The sequence below is a fragment of the Nelumbo lutea genome, chromosome 4, assembly GCF_056320005.1.
Source record: "Nelumbo lutea isolate HS-2025 chromosome 4, American lotus-T2T, whole genome shotgun sequence".
NCBI classification, from domain to species: Eukaryota; Viridiplantae; Streptophyta; class Magnoliopsida; order Proteales; family Nelumbonaceae; genus Nelumbo; species Nelumbo lutea.
The window spans coordinates 7,271,239-7,294,779 of record NC_142687.1 but is presented as its reverse complement, the minus strand read 5'-3'; the positions used below and the strand labels follow the sequence as shown (position 1 = coordinate 7,294,779).

Genomic DNA, 23,541 nt, shown 5'->3' with positions numbered 1-23,541 from the left:
ACGAGAAGGATCCTGAAGGAGTTGGGGTCCAAATTCAGTTATCAGGTTTTAGAGTATCCAAGAAACATCATTAAGGATGTTTAAAAGATCCAGTGACAGATGAAGGTTAGAGTCTCTTAGTCCTCATCTGAAACCCAAATCCCAACCAAATCCATTACTTGAAGGTGAAGGGAAAACAAATTTTGATATAGGCTCCCCTTCTAAGGATGAAAGAGCAAACAGAGATGGAAACCGGTCCTTCAGAGGAATAGAACCTACCTAGGTATGTTCCCAAAATTTAACTAAATTACCTGAGCAAATATCATACCTGATAAAAATTGAAGGAATTTAGGTAGGGCTTTGCTAATAGCTTTCCAAGGAGACATCCTTGTTAATCCTCTATTGATTCTCAATTTTTCTGTCTGTCTCTCATACCTGGAGGGTATGTAGTGCAGCCCCTTTGGGGGTCTAGCCATTGATTGGCTTTCTCAATTCATCCTATTTCCATCAAATTTTCGGAGTTGACCAAAAGTACTAAATCCACAGTATTTACATTAGTCATGTAAAGTCAATGGGTTTGGTGATGATTAGTTGTATCCAAAGGTTGAGGGTCGGACCCCTGGAGGACTGCACTACATATCCTACGGTGAGGGATCAAGCTGTCATAGTTCCATGTGAGTTGGTGGTCTGAAATCTGAGGGAAAAATGTTTGAGAAAGAATCTAGGGAAAAAGAGAAGGGGGAGGGGGGGAGTGGATTATTAGACCATATGCACAAATTCCTAGTTGATTATTAGACAAGACAAAACCAAGTACATTTAACCGGGTCTATGGCGGTTTGCAACTCTGTGCTCTTACACATGGAATTAGGAATGTGCTACTTATCATTCACTTCAAAGGCTCAAAAACCCCTGATCCACTTAACTCTCCTACCCACTTAAACACACTCCACCAAGTCATCACCAAATAACTGACCCTAAGACAATCAAATCTCCACATTCCTAGATCCTCAAACATTAGCTCATATAAACCCATGTGGTCTGATTAACTTGACCTCTATCTCTTTCTTGATCTTCAGGTTCCATAAAAACTTTTCTTGCAAGCCATTACCTCCTAGAAAAAGTAATCTCAACTTCTTACCAATTTGAATCCCTTTCTCTATAATCTTTTTTTTTATTTTGTTTACTACATGTGTTTTTATCAATAACAACAAAATTCATTAATGATTAAAAAAGGAGGAAAGATACAAGAAAGTGGAGGGGTTAACTTTCTTAACTCTCCTCAAGAAAAGTTTAAAAGTTACAATTGAGCCCAAAACAGTTGACTTCTTATTTATCAAAAAAAAAAAAAAAAGAAACAGTTGACTTCTTCCCACCCCTTGTTTTTCCAGAACATCAGCAAAAGCATTAGCAGTTCTTTTAACCCAACCAAGTCTCACATCCATATTTTGTGTCAGCTACTTGAATATCTTCCTTTCACTATTGAAATTCCAGAATCCAGTTTCTTCCTTTTGCAGCCATTCCACTACCAGTTTTGAATCACCTTTACTACTAGATGTGTTTCATCAATAGGTAATCCGTTTCCATCATCATCTTGGGTTGACGATGTGTTGATCCCACTTCTCTCACTTCCAATCTCATCCTTATGGGTAGTATCGAAATAATAAAGGGGGTTATTTTTTTTTACAACATTAATTTTATTTTCTTCTTTCATGAAGTCCTCCATCCAGATCAGTAGCAAGTGTCAAATGTATCTGTACAAAAGAGAGTTAGCAAAGAAATTTGACAATATTTGTTGGATAAGGCAAATAAACAACTTATCTGTATCCTCCCACCCTTTTTTTAATTGGTAGTTGATCAGAGATTTTTATTAAAAAAGAATTAGATATTCTCTCATCCTTAAAGAAGTGTATGGCTGCTTTACAATTTTTTTAATAAAAATACTAAATCTTAGCTTCAGACTATCCTAGCCCTTGATCTATGTAGATGGTTGTAGCCACTATAGGCCATTACCCAATGTTGGTCCCGGCTATCTGGGGCCTTGAGAGGGGTAGTTTGGATACAGTCCTAGCATTTGGCATTCTTTTTGGGCACAAAATGGCTGTTCTCAGACTTGAACCTGCTCTCTCATGCTTGCCAGTTGAAGATTTTATCATTACACATTTACACCAAGTAATGGCCCCTGGTTGTAGCCACTGTAGATAAAATAAAAAAATCTTATGTTGAAAACATTTCAATAATGCTATTTTTAACTTGTTTATTCCTCTTCAAATACCTTCAAATTATGTAGTGGACTTTCTAGATTTTTTTGGTTACCAGCCAGTATTAGTTTAGTGTACTAGAACCCTTTTTTTATTATATAATCCTCAACAAATTACCATTTTTTTTGAAAGGTAAGTAAAATAATTGTATTGCTGAAAGGGAGAGAACTGTTGATGATTACAAATTACCTTTTACATACTACACAGATATGCATTTATTTTGAAAAAGAAAAACCTAAATGGTTGTACAGCCTACAAAAAAAAAAGCATATTAAGCTACTTGGAACCAATTGAAAAAGAAAAATTAACCTGGAAAGAAGCTAGGCTAGTTGACAAGAAAATTGCGGGCTTTAGGTATGAAAAGTTCCTAATCTCTTTTTGAACAAATTATGCTTTCATGGATTTGCATGTGATACTAAAGAATGTAAAAGTTGGGTGGTGTTCAGAGGAATCAATTGTTTTAAAGGCGTTGATGCGATTTCAATGCTTCACAGGCATGCTTATCTACCTACACTTTCAAAGATCCTCCTATCCATTTGTTCAAACAACTGAATTATACCTGGAAACAGTGCTGTTTTCTATCTTGCAACGGTTGCTTTTTTGTCTTAGTTTTGCCTATGATTCATTTTATGTTTAACTTGGTGCAGATATTAATTCCATACCTACTTTTTCATACACAGGACAAATGGGGAAGGGTGGTCTGTATGATGTCCCAGTCCAGTCTGGTGATTACCAATTTGAAGTGGCAGGTGGAAGTAGTAAAGTTGCTGCAGATGCTGAAGCTCAGAAAGACATTTCCTCCCTCGATCTATTAGCAGTTGCCTATGACTCATCAGACTCTGAAGATGATCAGGACAAAACTGAGAAACCTGTGTTTTCTGACGAAAATGATTTTAGAGACTCTTCAGGAGAACTCGGATCTGCACAATCAGACCCCCCATCTAAACATAAATCACCTCTTTTGCCTGAGCCAAACCACAAGGATGAAGCAACCAGCAATACAGTAAGTTATGTGAATGAAGTTTCTGTTCAAGATTATGCTTCAGAAAGGACTCCTGGACGACCAAGTGCTACTTTCATGAATAATCAACAAAGTATTGATATCCCACTTGAGAGTGACAGAGAGAATTTAGTGACCTTGGAATCGAACAATTCAGATGATACATACAGGGATCCACTTGCACTTTCTAGGAGGGTTGTAAGTAGATCTGTTGAAGCTTGTTACAGAGATGGAAAGTTGGAGAATTCAGATTCCGGTCCTCAATATAGGCCTTCTACTTCCTCAAATGCTATCTCAAACCGTCTCCCTCTTGCTAATTTGGCTGAAAGATCTGAGTTCAGTGATGCTGATAAATCGGTAAAGGGCAAAGCCAGTTCACTGATGCAAAGGCCTGATAGTGATTCTTCTCGATTGCATATATTCTGTCTTGAGCATGCTGTGGAAGTTGAAAAGCAACTTCATCCCATAGGTGGAGTGCATGTTTTACTTCTGTGTCATCCAGGTGAGTTATGGTTTGAATTTGACGCATGAAAAGTCCTCCATGTTGTATTAAATCAAACTAGCAATATATGTTAAGTATATAGTATATTTTCCATTTGTATGAAAATAATGTAATGATTTATGTATTTTATGAAAATAAAATATTATATATTTATTAGATGGATAGGTTCAGAAATTAAATCATAGGAAAGAACCTAGTAGTAGCTCTAATAGGTGATACAGTGAGAGAAAGTAGAGTGAGGTGGTTTGGTCAAGTACAAAGAAGAACCATCTACAGCACCAGTTAGAAAAAGTGATCTGTTACTGGTGGAAGGGTCTAGAAGAGCTTGGGGCAGACAAAAAGGACCTGGGTGGAAGCAGTAAGAAATGGTTTAAGCACCTATGACTTAATGACAGATATGACACTGAACAGAACGGAATAGCGAAACAAGTTCATGTAGCCAACCCCATAATAATGATGGTTATGACGACAATGGTTAATTATAATGAGGGGACTGATCCCATTTCATTGAGAGGATACTTGTATTTATCCAGAGACATTGGGATGATTGCTGATTCACAATATGGTGCTGATTTTGTTATTAATATTATTACACTGTTTGCTCAGGGAATATTATCCTCTGATCTACAGACAATCTCCTTGTTATGGAACATTATGGTGTGGAAACAAAGGTTTTCTGTTTATTATAGGATTTACTGTTTGAACTGTTGATCAACTCATAGTCTAATGTATTGATGCTTCCATAACTGCCTTGTACTTCCATCACTGTACTCACTGTCCAATCATAAATTTGACTAAAATTCTGTGACAGCTTGGTTATTCTTTTTAGCTTCAGATAAAAAGCTTTCCCAAAATTCAGTGGGCATGAGCAGTAAAACATATCACTGCTGCGTATGATTGTCGTTTTATTTTAATTATTTTACTGAGAACAGTCTTTTCAGAAAAAGAAAAGAAAAATAAAAAGTGCAAGCATTCATTTTTCTTTCCTTTTTCACCTTGCAGAGTATCCGAAGGTAGAAGCAGAAGCAAAATCGTTAGCAGAAGAAATGGGAATTGATTATATATGGAAGGATGTTCCATTCAGGGAGGCCACTGAAGAAGATCAGCAGAGAATCCGTTTGACCCTTGATGATGATGAAGTTATTCCCACTAATGGGGACTGGGCTGCCAAGTTAGGAATCAATCTGTATTACAGTGCCATTCTCAGCTACACTCCTTTCTACAGCAAACAGATGCCATACAATTCAGTCATATACAAGGCATTTGGAAGGAGTTCTCCAGTCAACTCTCCAACAAAACCAAAGGTTTCTGGGAAGAGGCCTGGCAAGCAGAAGACGATACTTGTTGCGGGCAGATGGTGTGGGAAGGTCTGGATGTCGAACCAGGTTCATCCCTTTTTAGGTCAAATAGATGACTATGAAGAAGAACTTGCAAAAAGCTTTTCCACAGGAGCAGTGCCAAAAGAAAAGCCAGAGAGGAAACTAGACATTAACCGCCAGGAAAAACCGGATTTTTCAGAGAAGAATTCCTCAGGTGGAATAAACACTATAGCCAAAAAGTCTGGACGGAAGAGGAAAAGATTTGAGAAGGGAGCAATCAAGAAACAGAAATGTCAGCAAAGAGAGAACCATAAAGCAACTGTAGATGAGCCACCTGAACCTGATACACCGTCTGGTGTGAAGAATCTCAGAACAGTCAGAAGTGGACAGATGAGACAAGAGACCATACGGCATCGTAATGATTGTGAAAATAACATCAGATGGGAGGATTCATATGAGAAGGATGACCTTGAAGGTGGACCCAGCACACGCCTAAGAAAGAGACCACCGAAGAAGCCCTCGAGAGAAGTGAAGGAGATGATGCATGAGAAGCAAACAAAGAAGAAAAAAGCCAAGAAAGCTCCAAGTAATAATGAAGTAGATATGAAAGATGAGGAAGCAGAATACCAGTGTGATATGGAGGGATGCACAATGGGTTTTAGCTCAAAGCAAGAGCTGGTGTTGCACAAGCGCAACATCTGCTCGGTAAAAGGTTGTGGGAAGAAATTCTTCTCCCACAAGTATCTGGTGCAGCACAGGCGTGTCCACATGGATGACCGCCCCCTGAAATGCCCATGGAAGGGATGTAAGATGACGTTCAAGTGGGCATGGGCACGGACTGAGCACATAAGAGTGCACACTGGTGCCCGGCCTTACGTTTGCCATGAACCAGGCTGTGGTCAAACATTTCGGTTTGTGTCAGATTTTAGCCGTCACAAACGGAAGACTGGCCACTCGGTAAAGAAGGGTAAGGTATAGGAGAACCTGAGGAACACAAAGGGCTGTAACATAACATTGGCTGATTAATACTGTTGTTCCATTCCATTGACAGGGGTAGAGATAGATAGATGGTTAGAGTTGGAATCAATCAAGGATTCTCTGTAATTTTTTTTGTATTTTCTGCCCCTCTTTTTTCTTTCTTCAAAGATGAGTGGATGACACACTGAATCTGTTTTGTGGGGTCTTCATTGGGCCCGTTAATTTACTTAAACCAGAGAAATTATTTCCATCCAAAACAGATATATTCCAAATGATGAAATGGGTTGGGAGTTGGGACTCTTGGGATGGTCACTGCTCAGGTCACTTCCTCCGTAGTCGGAAGATTTCTAATGAAAAATGGAAGATGGAATGGAATACGTGCACACGAAGATGATTCGGTCGGATAATCGTTCATCTGATTGGGTGGAATTGCAAGTTTGCAACTAGTCTGTAATTGAGGTTCACGAATAGTGCTGAAAGTGAAAGCTTGCCATGTTTGTGGTTGCCACCCACGACCCACCCATTCAGATTCAAGTTATCAGTGTTGATTGCTGAAATGAAAGCTTGTTGGCTTGAAGCATCCCAAGTTCCCGGTTCCCAACTATAACTGTATATATGTTATCTCGCGGAATTCTCATCTTTTGTTCTTAAAAGTGAATCACACCACACATCAATATCATTTTTGGGGCCCATTTTATTAAACACACGGCATGTGTCCCCCACCAAAATTTTCCTATAAGGCTCAGTTTGGAAGGAATACAAATGCAAATATGTACAGTCCTATTTGCGTTTGTACTCCTTCCAAACTGAGCCTTTGTACTGCTTCCAAACTGAGCCTAATGTGCTTTCGTGAATCATTCGTTTTTGTCTTATACTCTATACGACCCACTTTACATTTAGGTCTTGTCCTTTTGTTGGGAACAAAGGGAGGGGGCTGGGGAGAGTTAATTTACGTTATTTTCCTTACATTCTTTCCTACAAAATTATAGGGTTTATAGAAAATACTCTTTTGTAAGTTTTTAAACCATTTTTTAGATAATTGTAAATTTTCCAAGTGGGCAAATCACTTTTCCATAAAGACAAATTATCCAATTGTGCGATTAAAATGCCTTTGTCAACAAACTAAACATAAAGAGTAAAAGTCTTAATAGAGGAAAAATGCTTCTTATAAAAGAACATAAATAAGCTTTAGACTTGTCATGATACCTGAAACTCTCGGTTGGATCCAACATCTGATCCAATTATCTCAAATTCTAATGATGTATTTATATAATTGGATCAAATTTGGATTTGACTCCATTTGATTCAATTAAAATTTAAATTTGGTTATATTATATATTTTTATATGTTATATATATTATATATATATATATATTATAATAATAAACTTAATATGTTATATTTACATTAATTTATTTCATTATATACAAAACTTGAAATTTGAAAATTGACCTGAATCTATTAGGATTAAAATTTGAATCCGAAGTCTTCAAATCTGATCAAGTTTTAGATTCAAATTATATGCAAGCTTTCGGACCTGATTCAGATGTAGTGGATTTGATCCATTTATAACCCTACTTGGATAAATATGGTCCTATCAAAAGAACGAGACAACATTACACTGCCATATTTCCTTTTTTGTCATAAGAACATTATAACATTATTTGGTTTATTATATTTCTTTGATCCTTAGTGATGGAGTGCGATCCGGCTGGTCTTAGCTGTCCGCTGCCTTGCTTCTGAATTCGGGGTAGCAGGGGACCTGAAACAAAAGAGATGGGAAAGCTCCGGGGGGAACTCAGTGTAGAGGCTCCGAAGCTCAAGTTAGAATCCTTCAAAAGCAAGGTAATACCAGATAGCGCAAAGTTTGCATACCTCTGTTGTCGGGGGGCAGGGGGCTCTTATAGTCACTTCGTGTACTCGTCCCGAGGCCCTTGTCAGATCGGGTATGATTACCCTTGCGCTTGTCAACTCGGCCGTCGTCCCTTCTGTTGAGACAGAACCGTCACTGCCTAACCGTCTAACTGGAGATGGCGGTGGCAGGTGGCCGTTTAGAGTGCTGCTGCCAAACGTCAGATCCCAAGTCAGTCAGGCGTGGCGTCCTCGGGCACAGACTTCCCTAGTGTCAGGCATGGTACGACTTGTTTGGCTTTGGCGCCTAGAAGATGATGCGAAGTGCTGAGCGAGGCGGTCTTGGGCTCGGAGGTATCCCGGACTGTTACAAGGTGGGTCAGTTCGGCGAAGTGTCCCGAGCTGTTACAAGGTCAGTTCGGCGAAGTGTCCCGAGCTGTTATAAGGTGGGTCAGTTCGACGAAGTGTCCCGAGCTGTTACAAGGTGGGTCAGTTCGGCGAAGTGTATCACGAGCTGTTACAAGGGTCAGTTCGGCGATGTCTATCCCGAGCTGTTACAAAGTGGGTCAGTTTGGCGATGTCTATCCCGAGCTGTTACAAGGTGGGTCAGTTCGGCGATGTCTATCCCGAGCTGTTACAAGGTCAGTTCGGCGAAGTCTATCCCGAGCTGTTACAAGGTGGGTCAGTTTGGTGGTGTCCCCTTGTCCCCGCCTAGGCTTGGCCCCTTCTGCCGAGCTGTCGTTTCTGCCACGTGTCACATAATGAAGAGGTCGGGCCAAATCTTCCTTCATCAATTGCCCCCCACTCCTTGCGCCGAGGGTCTTGCCATGGTGCGGGGAGTTTTCGCGAGGTAGCTGGTGGATTTGTCTCGTCCTTCAAACCTTTACTGTACGAGACGCTTTTGCTAGGGTTCTTTTGGTTTCCGAGGAGGCTGGGAATGTGCTTACTCAAGAACGTTGGTGGTTGTGACCGCGCGTTTTAAATTTCAAACTAACTCGCGCCGCTGGGACGTGACGGCGGGTCATTTCAAAAAGGCACGTCACTACTGTACATGCACCGTCGACTGTCAGGGAGACGTGCGGCGCGTCAGCTTCGAAAAGACGCGTGTCAAAGCGACGTCGGTTTCAAAAAGACGTGCTAACGTTTCACTTTTTTCGGAAAGACGTGCGCCAATCACGTCTCGACTTTAAGGGTTGTGCGGTCGGTAAGAACGTGGGCCGTCGGATCGTCTTCAGTCTCCACGGTCGATTCTTGGTTACTGTAGCTATAAATAGTGGGGGACCCCGGTTGGTTTGCCACTTCTGCGGTTTGTCTAGTGAGTTCGCGTCCAACCTTTCAACTCGTGTCCAAATCTTTTCCAGCTCGCGTCAAGGCTGGTTATACAGTCTTCACGGTTCTTTGGCTTGTTCTTCAAACTTTCCGGTGAGTACTTTCTTGAATCTATCTTTCCCCCAATGTCTAGCTTTGATAGCTCAGACGATTCTTCGAGTAGGGCCGACGTAGGTTCCACCAACCGAGCCGTATCCCCAGACTGCCTCAGTGATCCTGAGGTGGAGTTTGAAGACTATGAACCAGTGGGCCGAGTTGCTTCGGGCAATTTGGCGTCTACCTCCCGCCGAGGTCGGATGCTAGACAGGTTTGGTCCTTCGACCATGACGCCTGAGGGGCTTCAATCCATACTTCTGTCCTACAATCTTCCTGGGGGGTACACATATTTCATTCCTTCGGGTAGCTTTCCTTGGGAACACGGTCCCGACGAGATCGTGATTTTTCGAGAGTAGCTCGCTGCAGGGTTGCGACTTCCTTTCCATCCCCTTCTCGTCAAAGTCATAAACCACTTCGGTGTCACCATTGGCCAGCTTCATCCGAAATCTATTCGGAACCTGGTGGGGACAATATCCCTTTTTTGCGAGCAGAACTTCCCCTTGGACTTAGAGATATTCTCCTCTATCTTAATGCTCAAGAGACAGGCGGGTCCTCTTCCTGGGGGGAGACGGGCGTATTACCTTACTCCTCGCCAGGGTTTTAAGCTTCTGCACGATCTTCCTAACAAGGTCCCGGCGTGGAAGCGGGACTACTTCGTCGTGCGAAGTGCACAAGGATGGCCCTTTCAGACCGAATGGGGTGAGGCCGCTCCCGACTTGGGCGTAACTCTTGATAAAGAGACGGTGAAGGGTCTCCGGCAGTGGGCACGGCAAGGCTTAAAGTGCCACCACTACTTAACGAAGGCTAAGCTTTTTGCAGCCGGCCTGAGTTCGGGTAGGTTTCTGGCTATGCGGCTTTTTTTTTTTTTTATGTCGAACTCGTTTCTGTAGGTGTGATGGATGCAGAGAGAACTCGCGGCGGGCGTTTGTTCCAAGGTATGAAGAGGAGGAAGCGGGTCGCCAAGCGAACTCGTAACGAGCTGCCCCTGGATGAGGAGCCCCAAGCCCCAGACCATACGACAGAGGATCTGCCCAGGGAGCCCGAAGTGACTCCACCGGTGCACGAGACTGCCGGGGCGCCTTTCGCTGAGACCACTCATACGGGCGCTCCTGCGTACTCAAGTGCTCCTCACTCCGGGTCTGCTCATACGCGGGTTGGGCCCTCAGGCTCGGGGGCTCAAGGGGAGTTTAGGAGCGTGTTGATGCCGAACTACGCTCTTCAGAAGAGTAGGGACGCTACTTTCCCCGAGGAGGTCGCGGCGTGGACCGATCTTCCCTTGAATCAGGTCACTTGCCGCGCCGTAACACATGCCATGGTGGTAAGATTCTGTCTTATTTAATTCCGTTGCTTCTGTTGTCTTTTTGCTCACTTGTTTCTTTTGGTAGGTGAATTCTTCGATTCATGCCTTGGCGGCCCAAGTGGAGAGGAGCTCGCGACAGGCGCGAGCTGCTGAGGCTGCTGCTCATGCTGCTGAAGAAGCCTTCCGTGCTGCAGAGGCAAATACCCGGGCTGCTGAGGCGGCTGCTTATGCTGCTGAAAAGGCTGCTCGCGTTGCGATGGCCAGACAGGCGAGGTCTCAGCGTGACGCCGAGGCCATGGGGGTAGTTTTCAAGCACATGGCGGACTTGTAGTTGGATTTGCAGCATCAAGTCGAGTATCTTCAGGAGGACATTAGGGAGAGAACACAGATTTTTTCCCAAGGCATTGAAGACGCCAAAAAGAAGGCAGTTGAAGACTACATTGCCTCCCCGCGTTTTGACGATCTGATGGTGGACTCTTACAGGAGGGGGTTCAAGTTGAGCCGGTGGATGATCCGGAATACATACACCGACCTCGATGTAAGTGCCATAACCACTTCGCGCATAACTCAGGAGATGGCCAATGCTACCAATGGCGAGCTAGACTCTGAAGGAGAGGCAGGGCCTTCGGGTGTTGTTGAAGTGCCTTCCGATGGCGAAGAAGTGGCTTCGGGCATGTAAATTTTTTTTTTTTTGCCAGTGTACTGTTTCTTGCAATGGAGTCTTTTTCCCCTTGCTCATCTTCCCCGAGCTGTTTCTTTGCCGGGTTTTTAAATTTCCATGGCCTTTTATGCCGCGAACTGATTTTTGCCGAGCTGATAATGTGCTGAAGTTCCTCAGCTTGCCTTGTGGCACATGGCCTGATTTCGTCCACTTCGCTAGGTGGTTTATAGATAGTATCGCCTCAAGTTCACGATGTTCCACGTTCGGGGTACTCGTTTGCCTTCCAAGGTTTCGAGTTCATATGCGCCCCCGAGCGCTGTTTTTACTTTATAGGGCCCTTTCCAATTAGGTCCAAGCTTGCTGACGCCGGGTTTAGGCACCATAATCTTCCGGAGGACCAGGTCGCCGACTCGGAAGCTTCGTCGCTTTACTCTGCTATTGTAGTAGCGAGCTACCTGCTGCTGGTATGCCGCTGTTCGGATGTGCGTGAGGTCCCTTACCTCGTCCAGTAGGTCGAGGTTGGTGCGTAACTCGTCTCCGTTCATCCGATCGTCGTATGTTTCTAATCGCAACGTTGGTATTTCGATTTCCGCCGGGATCACCGCTTCAGTGCCGTAGGTGAGGTTGAAGGGGGTTTCTCCCGTGGCTGCTTTTTCGGTCGTTCGGTGAGCCCATAAAACACTTGGTAGCTCTTCGGCCCACAATCCCTTAGCTCGATCCAGACGTGCTTTCAGCCCACGCAGGATGGCTCTGTTCATTACTTCCGTCTGACCGTTTGCCTGTGGGTGCGCGACTGACGTGAAATTTTGCCAAATCCCCATGTCCTGGCACCACTCCTGGAACTTGATATCCTCGAACTGTTTGCTGTTGTCGGAAATTAGAACCCGAGGTAATCCGAACCGACATACTATGTTCTTCCAAAAGAAGTTATGTATGTTTCGGGCCGTAACAGTTGCCAGAGGTTCGGCTTCTATCCACTTCGTAAAATAATCTACCGCAACAACTAAGAATTTTCTTCCGCCTGTTGCTGGTGGGAATGGCCCAAGGAGGTCGATGCCCCATTGTGCAAAGGGCCACGGGCTGGCGAGGTATTTGAGGTCGAAGGCAGGTTGATGGTGGATGTTAGCGTGCTTCTGACACTTGTCGCATTTTCTAACAAGCTCGATAGCTTCTGCCTTCATCGTTGACCAGTAGTATCCTTGTCGAAGTGCCTTTTGGGTGAGTGCTCTGCCCCCCAAGTGTCCGCCGCACAGGCCTTCATGAGTGTCGCGGAGTACAAACTCGGCTTTGGTAGGTTGCAGGCACCGCAAATAGGGGAGCGTGTATGACCGTCGGTATAACCGTTCTTCTATTATGACATATTTGGCCGCCTGGCGCTGCACCCTCTTGGCGGCATTGCATTCTACAGGGAGGGTTCCATCTATTAGGAAGCTCGCGAGTGGATCGATCCAGCTCGGCTCTGCTTCTAAGATGGGAGCGACCTCCTCTGTCCCCCCGAGAATACTAGGCTGAGGTAAGTCCTCTATGTACACAGTTCTCATATTATTGTGACTCGTGCTGGCTAACCGGGACAGGGCATCGGCCTCAGTGTTTTCGGACCTCGGGATTTGCCTGATGATGTGTGACCGGAAGTTGAGCAGGGCTTCTTTTACTTTGGCCAAATATGCGATCATGGAGAGATCGCGTGCCTCGTATTCGCCGGTAACTTGGTTTACCACGAGCTGAGAATCGCTGCAGATGACCAAGTGCTTTGCCTTAACCTTTCGCGCTAGGTCCAGCCCGGCGATCAGTGCTTCGTACTCTGCCTCGTTGTTGGATGCCGCGAACTCAAAGCGTAGTGCGTACTCTACTTTTGTGCCGCTCGGGCCGCACAAGACTATTCCAGCTCCACTGCCCTGCCGGTTTGAGGAACCATCCACGTGAAGGATCCTGGGCTTCTCATCCCAATTCGCTCTTCGCCTGATCAGATGAGAGGCCACACTAGGTGCTACTTCACGGGGTTCGAACTCTATGGGCTCAGGAGCTCCGGGTTCGCCACAAATGGGGACCTCGGGCTCGACCTGTGGAGCTTCGTGGCTGAAAGTGCACTCAGCGAAAAAATCTGCCAAAGCTTGGGCCTTGATAGCAGTTCTCGGTTTGTACTGGAGGTCGTACTCGCTGAGTTCGATGGCCCATTTCGTCAGTCGCCCGGAGACTTCGGGTTTGAGTAAAACTTGTCTAAGAGGTTTGTCAGTTAGGACGATGACGGTGTGAGCCTGAAAGTACGGGCGGAGTTTCTGAGTTGCTATTACTAGGGCGTATACAGTTGTAAGACCTCGCCCACCTTGGGCCGGGCTAAGGTTGGTATACTAGCGAGGTAACCTTTTAGTCATCGAACGCGAACTGGCAGTCCTGGGTCCATTCGAACCCTTTGCCTTTGACTGCCTTGAAGAAGGGTAGGCAGCGGTCTGCTGACTTAGATAAGAAGCGGCTTAGAGCGGCTATGCGGCCGTTTAGCCTCTGAACCTCTTTTACTTTCCGATGTGGTTTCATATCTAGAATGGCTTTTATTTTGTCCGGGTTGGCCTCAATACCGCGTCGATTGACAATGTAGCCTAGGAACTTGCCCGAGGTGACGCCGAAGACACACTTGTTGGGATTCAACTTCATGCTAAAGTGACGCAGGATTTGGAAAACAGAATCTAAGTCTTGTATCAATTCTTGTGAAAACTGAGTTTTGACGACCATGTCGTCTACATAGCACTCTATCTTCGTACCAATCAGGGGCCGAAATAGCTTATTTACAAGTCTTTGGAAAGTTGCCCCGGCGTTTTTTAGTCCAAAGGGCATGACTTTGTAGCAATACAGGCCGAATTCGGTTATGAAGCTAGTTTTTTCCTCATCGGATGGGTCCATCCTAACTTGGTTGTAGCCCGAGTAGGCGTCCAGGAAGCTTAGCAACTTGTTTCCCGAGGTCGCGTCCACTAGGCGATCAATTCTGGGGAGGGGGAAGCAATCTTTCGGGCAGGCTCTGTTCAGGTCGGTATAGTCGACGCACATGCGCCACTTGCCGCTTGCCTTTTTTACCAACACCGGGTTGGCCACCCAGCTCGGGTAGTGGACTTCCCTTATGAAGTTTGCTGCGAGGAGCTTCTCAACCTCCTCGTCGACCGCTCTCCAGCGTTCTGGGGCTAAGTTGCGTTTCTTCTGTCTAACGGGTTTGACTACAGGGTCAGTATTAAGTTTGTGAGTTATCAGTCCGGGGCTAATGCCGGGCATGTCGGCTGCGGACCAGGCAAAAATATCTAAATTTTGAAGTAAAAACTCACCAGTTCGGCTCGTAGGGGGTCTTCGATGGAAGCTCCGATGCTTAGTGTGCGAGCTGGGTCCGTAGCTGAAGTCGGGATTGCGACTGTTTCCTCTGTGGGCGAAGCTCGCTCCTCACCTTGCTCCGCCGGCCGCTCCAGCTCGAGGTCGTCGGCCGCCTTGGTTTTTCCCTTTAGGGCGGCAACGTAGCACTTGCGGGACTCGAGCTGGTCGCCCCGTGCTACCCCTATACCGAAGTCCGTAGGGAACTTCATGGCCAAATAGTAGGTGGAGACCGCCGCCCGTAGGACATGCGTGATCGGCCGCCCTATTATGGCATTGTATGGGGAGGGGGTCGCGACTACTAGGAAATCATGGTTGAGCCTGATCGCACAAGGCCATGTGCCGACTTCCACAGGGATAGTTATTTTCCCGAGGGGCCTAACTTCCTCTCCGCTGAAACCTACCAGGGAAGTGTTCGCGGGCTTCAGCTCGCTCCTCTTTAACTGCAGCTGGTCAAATGCCGATTTGAAGAGGATGTCCGCTGAGCTGCCCGAATCTACGAGTACGCGCCTGACCTCGAAATCGCTGATCCTTAGCTTAATGACAAGCGCGTCATCATGGGGGTAGTGGACTCCTTGCGCGTCGTCCTCCGTGAAAAAGATTGGCTCTTCGGTCTTTGGTCTCTTTGGGGGGTTCCTTTCTTCGAGGGCCGCTTCGCGAACTGAAGTTCGGGCTGCTGCCGAGGTACACCCCGCTACCACCGATCCTCCCACTATTACATGGATGGTTCCACGAACTGGCCTCTCTTCCGGAGGCTGCTTCTGCAACGGTTCGGCAGGTCTGTTGCTAGACTCGGGTGCATCCCTTTCGCGCTCCCCTTGCCGACCTGCTTTATTATTGTTGTGCTGTACAAAGTTTCTCAAGTATCCGCGACGGATGAGTCATTCTATCTCGTCCCGGAGGTTATTACACTGTTCGGTGCTATGACCATGGTCTCTATGGGAACTACAATACAAATTCTTGTTTCTATCGTTCGGATTTCCCTTCAGGCGAGGTGGCCACTTAACGTACGGAGCGTCTTTGATCATCAATAAGATCTCTGTCCGCCTCGTGTTCAACGGCGTGTAGTCCGTCTGAACTGCTAGGGGGGCCCGGAAGGACTGGTTTGGCTTCGGCTCCCAGGTCGGGTTTTTTCTACTCACCGGGTTGGAGAGCTCGCCTTCTCTCTTTCTTTTCTCGTTCCCGCCTTCGGTTCGTTGGTTGATCTCTTCCTTTGTCCTCATGAACTTATCCGCGAGTTTGAGGAATTCGGCCACGGTCGCGGGCTGGTTGGCCACCATGTGCCATTTGAACTCTTTGTGCGTCACCCCTCTTTTGGCCGCCGCGAGCTGCACTACGGGGTCCAACCGCGGTATTTGCAAGCATGCCTCGTTGAACCGCTTGATGTAGCCCCGAATAGATTCTCCTTCTCTTTGGACCACTCCGAAGATGCTTTCCTCTGTTCTGGGGCACCGTCGGATGGTGACGAAGTGTGTGGTGAAGACTTGCACGAACTGGGTCCAGCACTTTATCGACCCGGGGGCCAGGTTCCTGTACCAAGTGCGGGCTACCCCCCTGAGGGTGGTGGTAAAGGCCACGCACATGCACGATTCGCTAGCCCTGGCGAGGTGCATTTGTGACTGAAAGGCGTCAACGTGGTCGTTGGGGTCGAAGGACCCGTCGTACTTGTCCAGAGGTGAGAGTTTGAAGTCTCTGGGTAAGGGGACCGCCAGGAGTTCCGATGCGAGGGGGGAAGGAACGGAGAGAGCCGGGGTAGCCCCTACCTCGTCCGAGCTCGTGGCTTTGCCTCTGAGTTCCGACAAGGCGCGGGTGGTGGTTTGGCGACTTCGCCGACGCCTTCGCCGTTGAGCGGGCCTTGTGTTGGCACTGCTGGCCTCCGTGTTATCGAGCTCGATGGGCCCGGAATGCTGGTAGTCTGCCGCCAGGGCGCTGAATCGATTTTCGGTGAGCAGGAGCTCGGGCTTGGAGCGCCGGGGTGCCGACCTCGCGGGCGAGGTTCCCGACCCACCCGCGGGTTGCGAGGCGGGGATGACATTTTTCTCTCTTCGGTCTGGGGACGAGGCCTGGCTGTTGGGGTGGTTTTGGGGCCGGGAGGCCTTCGCCTGGCGGGGGGCCCATCCTGTGGGGAGGCCTTGACCGGCCTCGGGGCGGGGTGGCGAGGTGGAAGTAGTGGTTGGTTCAGTGGCAGTTGGGGGAACTGCTGTTGATAGTGATACTGGGAGATGTTGTGCAGCACTTGGTGCTGGTGAAGCTGGTGTTGCTGGAACTGTTGCATTTGGGCTTGCATTGCCCGCATGCACTGCATCAGGTCCTCCAATTGGTCTTGGCTAGCTGCCAGGGGGACGGCAGTTGGTTCAGTGAAAGTTGTCTCAATGGGGAGGGGAAATGGGACATTTGTGGTAGGAGGGTTTACGGGTGCCACTGCTTGTGGCGTGTTCAGGATGGGGATCCCATCCGCCAAAAGGGGGATGGTGAACTGTCCAACACACACTACGGGGACCTGAAGTTGCTCCCCGGTGGCGTTTGTCTCCGTGCCGCGTCCGGTGTTGCTGGAGGAGGCCATGAGTGTTGGGTTTTTTGAAAAAGAAAGGGGGTATCGAAGTTTGGAGGGAGGCTTTTTGAAGCGTTTTCCCACAGACGGCGCCAATTGATGGAGCGCGATCCGGCTGGTCTTAGATGTCCACTGCCTTGCTTCTGAATTCGGGGTAGCAGGGGACCTGAAACGAAAGAGATGGGAAAGCTCCGGGGGGAACCCGGTGTAGAGGCTCCGAAGCTCAAGTTAGAATCCTTCAAAAGCAAGGTAATACCAGATAGCGCAAAGTTTGCATACCTCCGTTGTCGAGGGGCAGGGGGCTCTTATAGTCACTTCGTGTACTCGTCCCGAGGCCCTTGTCAGATCGGGTATGATTACCCTTGCGCTTGTCAACTCGGCCGTCGTCCCTTCTGTTGAGACAGAACCGTCACTGCCTAACCGTCTAACTGGAGATGGCGGCGTCAGTGGCGGTGGCAGGTGGCCGTTTAGAGTGCTGCTACCAAACGTCAGATCCCAAGTCAGTCAGGCGTGGCGTCCTCGGGCACAGACTTCCCTGGTGTCAGGCATGGTACGACTTGTTTGGCTTTGGCGCCTAGAAGATGATGCGAAGTGCTGAGCGAGGCGGTCTTGGGCTCGGAGGTATCCCAGACTGTTACAAGGTGGGTCAGTTCGGCGAAGTGTCCCGAGCTGTTACAAGGTGGGTCAGTTCGGCGAAGTGTCCCGAGCTGTTACAAGGGTCAGTTCGGCGAAGTGTATCCCGAGCTGTTACAAGGGTCAGTTCGGCGATGTCTATCCCAAGCTGTTACAAAGTGGGCCAGTTCGGCGAAGTCTATCCCGAGCTGTTACAAGGTGGGTCAGTTCGACGATGTCTATCCTGAGTTGTTACAAGGTCAGTTCGGCGAAGTCTATCCTGAGTTGTTACAAGGTGGGTCAGTTCGGCGGTGTCCCCTTGTCCCCGCCTAGGCTTGGCCCCTTCTACCGAGCTGTCGTTTCTGCCACGTGTCACATAATGAAGAGGTTGGGCCAAATCTTCCTTCATCACTTAGCATGGTTTTCAAAACCTGGTCGGACCAGAAAAAACCAGGAACCGATCATTTGACTAGTTCTGTTTTCCCCAAAAACCAAACTTCCCCCCAAAACCGTTGATTTTGGTCAGCGAACCGTTGAATCGAGCGATTAACCATTCAATTGGTTTTGACCGTTTTTTACTTTTTTGAATTTATTTTATTTTACTTATGTTTTTGTCAGAATGAGTTGAGCATTCGGTTCGAATAGTCAGACTGTTGACTGGTTCGGTCACCGGGACGGTTTTAAAAACCTTGATCCTTAGGCTGTGTTTGGTTGTAATGCAAATAAATTTGCATTGGTACAAAACCATGGGTGTGCAAATGATTAAGTGTAAAATTTGACCTATTTTTGTTTCAAATTTTAGTTTATTTTATTTGATTGCAGTACAAATGAAGTAAATTAAGACATAAAGCAGAATAAAGTAAAATCCAAAACAAAATTAAACAAGAATTTGCATTTTTTACATTTGCACTCCTATACATTAATATTAGTACAAATAAAATTGCACAACAGCCAAACACAGCCTTAGCATATGAGTCAGAAATCCACAGGTGGAGTGAGTTGTTTAGGTAAATTGGGTCGTAAAGCGGTGGGCAGTATTGGATTGGACCACAAGTACCTTACCCACGACCCACACCCACACGGCCACACCCACCAACCAACTCGTATGGTCATGGGTACTGGCTGTCTGACATGGAAAGGGTCGGAGAACGGAGACAAATCTTTCTTTTCTTCCAATACCAACCGTAAGATTGAGATTATGCACCTCACAACTCGCGTATATGCGTACATGTATACAAGGAGTCCGGATCTGCTGGTCACTCGCCTTGCTGGCTATTTCATCCTACCGCACATCGGGAATAACGGCAATGTAAAGTACAATCGATGTTCTCAATGTGCGGCTGGATGAATGTGCCGAGCAAAGTATGTGGTGGTCAGCAGATTCGAGCTAGTACATCGGCACATACACCACGTACTCTTCGTCAACCAACCATTATGAGTTATGACGACGTATATAGGCACATACCTAGCCAAAGAGATACTCAATTCCTTTGGACTCTCTCTCTCTCATAACACGCTTTTTCACTCCCTACCTCTTTCCCAAGCTGATTAGGGTTTGAAATGTGGAGGGATAATGGGAGATAATGAAGAAGTTTCAGTGTTGAAGACTGAGGAGGAATCGCCTCTAGGGTTGCCTTCCTCCTCGCCTTCATTTCCATCGTCTCCATGTGTTCCTGATGATGTCCTCAGTAACACTGTCGCTGTCGAAACCCTAGAAGGAGAGTTTCAGAATTTAGCCTTGGAGGAAAACACTAACACTGACAATAACAATGAAGATAATGAGAATGTCGGGGGCGATTCCGATGTCAAAGAGGAAAAGATAAAAAATTTTCAGTATCCCCAGAGACCCGACGAACCAGATTGCTCTTATTATCTTCGGACCGGGACATGTCGCTATGGATCAAACTGTAGATTTAATCACCCTATCAGATGGAAAAATCAGGTATTTTTATCGGTTTTGCACCTTTCCGTTCTTATTATCTTCTAACTTCGCCTACTTGTCTTGGTGAGATTGTTAAATGTTCTTTTTCGTCCTTTCCTTTTCCGAACATATTTTCTTATGATGCTTAATTGATGCAATTAAACTACTTGTCGCAGGCATCAGGGTCATCGGATCCGCCGGAATCAGTTCAGGTTTGATTTTATTAGCTTTGATAAGCTCTTTGTTTATTTAGTTTTTGTATTATCTGTAGACGAAATTTCATGGAGACACTACGCAATGAGTTTGGTAAAGTAGTGGTAAGATGCACTGAGATGGTTTTATTCTCACCGCCAAGGGGATTGCTGTGACAAGGAAAATGTTTATTGGGTTGTAGTCTATGAGTAATTTGATCACTCCTGCTTGCGAGTACTCGTCTCTGGTTTTTTCATTATACTGTTGACTTTTACTCTTTTGCGTATGTTAAATTTTTTGTAGTTTCTGTAAATGATTTTGCTCTTTCAAGGTTTCTAAGGAAAGGGAGAAGGAAAATGAAGGATCTCCAGAAAAGACTGGGCAGACAGAATGCAAGGTTAGTAGTTTTAAAGCTCGAATTTTTGCGGTTTCGTTTTTGCCGTTTTGGTACATCTTACACTTATTTTATATTATTTACCTGCTGTTTCTAAAAATATAAGCAATTTGACATTTGTATTGCACGGGTTCTTTCGTTCGAATATTTATCTCATCCAAGTGGTTCTTATATGTAGTGTCAATAATTTCCTAAGGATGCTGATAAAGAAACAACAATTTCTGAGGGGCTTGGCATGCTTTAATCAGTGAAGCTTAGTTTCTAGTCCTAAATTTATTTATCTCATCTAATGGCGTTTTTTAATGAAAACAGCAATCCTAGTGTTTTTTTGATAAAACAGGCGAACCTAGATTGTAGTCCTAAGTTTATTTTCTTGAGTGCTTTGTTGCACCTCCGTTAACTGAATCCTCTTCATATTTAATTTACCATGGTATGTTTGTTAGAGCAACAATGGCATGGCTCGTGGGATCCATGACATATATCATTTCTATGTACTCAAAGATATAAAAACTACTTATGGTTCTATTTATTACATTCTTTAACTTGTACCCCTTTTCTCTTTCTTAAGCAGGAACGATTTTGTAGTTTTTCCTTGGTATTTCTAGCAAGGATCTATGATTGATATTTTGTAATTCCTATTATTAATTTGTTCTATAAAGGCAATTTTCCATGATTCATATGTTCAGTAATAAAACTGGGTATATTTATTGTTCTGCTATTTGTTGCAGTATTACTTGAGGACAGGAGGGTGTAAGTTTGGGAAAGCTTGTAGATACAGTCATCCTCGAGAAAAAAGTGTAGTAGGATCTCCTCTAGAGCTAAACTTCTTGGGCTTGCCAATCCGTCCGGTAATACTTCTATTTTTATGCTTTTAATATTCTTAGTTTTTGGTAATTAATATTTTTAAGCATTGTAGGCAACTAAGAGACTAATGATTTCTGCAAAATGCAAAATTGAATGTATTATAATTCAGACAATTATGTTTCACTCCAAAGATGTTTTTGTCTATATACATCGTTTATGGGTTTAGTAGGGAGATGCCCATTCATGGAAGTAGAAGATGTTCGGGTATATTCTCCCAGTCTTCACTCTCGATAATTCAAATTACCCACAGCTGTGGTTGCAAATCAGTTGCTTGCACTATTGCATAATATATACAAGATAAATATGTCTAATGAAGATATTTCTTTTTCCTACAGGGAGAGAAAGAGTGCCCGTATTATATGCGTACTGGTTCCTGCAAGTATGCAACTAACTGCAGGTTTCATCATCCTGATCCTACTGCTGTGGGAGGGAGTGATCCTCTTTCTGGTTACAATAGAAGTGGATCTGTCTCATTGCATTCATCAGGTGCATCACAACCAGCATTAACATCCTGGTCTTCACCTAGAACCTCAAATGATTCTGTTCCTTATATGGAGGCCTCCACACCCTATGTACCAGTGGTGCTCCCACCACCTCGAGGAGTTCATGCAAATTCTGAGTGGAATGGGTATCAGGTAACTATGTTTTATCGATGAAATTGCATTTTTCATGTGTATTTCAAAATTTAGAATCTTGTTTTGTTTTTTGGAAAATTGTGGTTTTCTTATCCCCTATCGCTGGAAGGCATTTCCATGGTTCTGTCTTGTGTTTCTGCCCTGACACTTATGTTTGGATCAGATCTGTGTTGTTTGGTTCAGTGCATCTTTCGCTGTTCATCTTCCTTTGTCATTTGTGTTTTTGTGTTCCATTCAAAGTTATGGTGACTGCTCTTCCCACTTTAATTGGTTTTTGCTTCAGGTGACATGAAACAGATGCTTTGTTTTCTCTTCATTTTTTTTTAATACAAGAAGCATAACGTTGTTGGACAAATTCAGACTTCAGAGCCTTGTAGTTATTAGTAAAATAATGACTTGTAATGTTTAATTGGATAGGAATGTTAATGGGGGGTTTTTCAATCTTATGTTATTTCTTGAATATTTTGATCAAAACCGATTTCATTTTGACAGTGCTTTGCATTTGTTTAAATAGATGTCTATTGCTTCAGGGAGCAAGAAAAGTAGGTTTTTTTCAGTACTAGTTTTAGTTATTTCATCAATTTTCCAAAGTTCATTTTATGGATTATGAATATTTCCCCTGCCAGTTTTTCCTATAATGGCATTTATTTATTATTTAGGCCCCAGTTTATCCACCAGAAAGGTGTATACATCCTCCATCAGCCATGATCCTGAATAATCCAACAAAGATGGTCAATCCTACCACACAACAGCAGACGCAAGGTGAAGAATTCCCTGAGAGACCTGGACAACCTGAGTGTAGTTATTTTATGAAAACTGGGGACTGTAAATATAGGTCAGCATGTAAGTACCACCATCCGAAGAATCGAGCCCCCAAATCATCGGTTTGCACTCTTAGTCCCATGGGCCTGCCATTGAGACCTGTAAGTTATATTACTCTCAAAGCATTGTCATGTGCTGCTGTCCTTTCCATAACGTATTTGTGTGTATGGTTTTCAATTTTTATTGGTAATAAAAAAGCCCATTAAAATTATCACCTGACCTGCTTGCGTAGGTATATTTTCTGTTTCTGAACACTATTTCACTTGCCATTCCAGGACCAGAGCATCTGTACACACTACAACCGCTATGGCATTTGCAAGTTTGGGCCTGCTTGTAAATTTGATCATCCAATAAACTGTGCTCCTTCAACTTCTTCAATTGTATCCACCCCAAGTCAGCCACCATCCTTCGGTGGCTCCTCAAATCTGGACGGATGTGGAAATGGAGGCGATGCTTTGATCCAACAGTCTGTGTGAGAAATTTTGAATCCGTCGCCTTTCTCTAACAAACATGATAAAAGGGCATTGTGGCATTGTGCAAGGTATCGGGATTTTTTTTTCTTGGTTACTGAAAGCTGTTCTGAGGATGACATTACAAATATATGCATATACCTTTTGCTTTTGGAACATCATCACAATTGCGATTTCCATAAACCTTGCACCCCAAATAAATATCGAAATCTATATTGTTTGCCACGTATTGTCTTGGCATTTTTTAGGGGCTCCATCTCTCCTATAAACATGCGCAGTTGCTGCCACTGCTAATTTTACTTGGGGATATGACTAACACTACAATCAGGGGTCTCGAGGCCCAACAGCTCGGGTCATGTATGCCCAAGGGAAGGCCTATTTATATGACTTGTGGCCTGTAGCTGTAGGGGTGTCAGTGGATTGGTTTTGGATTGGACTCGTGCAAACCAAAATCAAAAT

General features: G+C 45.2%; 2 protein-coding genes across 3 annotated transcripts in view; both read left to right on the top strand.

Annotated features, from left to right (window-relative positions):
- The window catches only part of REF6 (relative of early flowering 6), a 29,418-nt gene extending 23,125 nt beyond the window's left edge, over positions 1 to 6,293 (top strand). The window contains exons 6-7 of the mRNA XM_088985720.1: positions 2,918 to 3,739; positions 4,742 to 6,293. Coding sequence (XP_088841846.1) covers positions 2,918 to 3,739; positions 4,742 to 6,036 — 2,117 coding nt within the window. The 3' untranslated portion in view covers positions 6,037 to 6,293. The remainder of the gene's footprint in view (positions 1 to 2,917; positions 3,740 to 4,741) is intronic.
- Positions 6,294 to 19,046: 12,753 nt separating this feature from the next.
- Positions 19,047 to 23,243, top strand: LOC148853660 (Zinc finger C-x8-C-x5-C-x3-H type family protein). 2 transcript variants are annotated; one of them, XM_088985718.1, is made up of 7 exons: positions 19,047 to 19,726; positions 19,882 to 19,917; positions 20,238 to 20,294; positions 21,020 to 21,139; positions 21,491 to 21,790; positions 22,450 to 22,713; positions 22,888 to 23,243. In XM_088985718.1, exons 1-7 carry the CDS (start codon positions 19,358 to 19,360, stop codon positions 23,086 to 23,088), a joined length of 1,347 nt encoding a protein of 448 aa, XP_088841844.1. In that variant the 5' UTR covers positions 19,047 to 19,357; the 3' UTR covers positions 23,089 to 23,243. The 2 variants fall into 2 exon arrangements, with proteins under 2 accessions (XP_088841844.1, XP_088841843.1); XM_088985717.1 differs by having other exon boundaries at positions 20,229 to 20,294.
- The last annotated feature ends 298 nt before the right edge of the window (positions 23,244 to 23,541 follow it).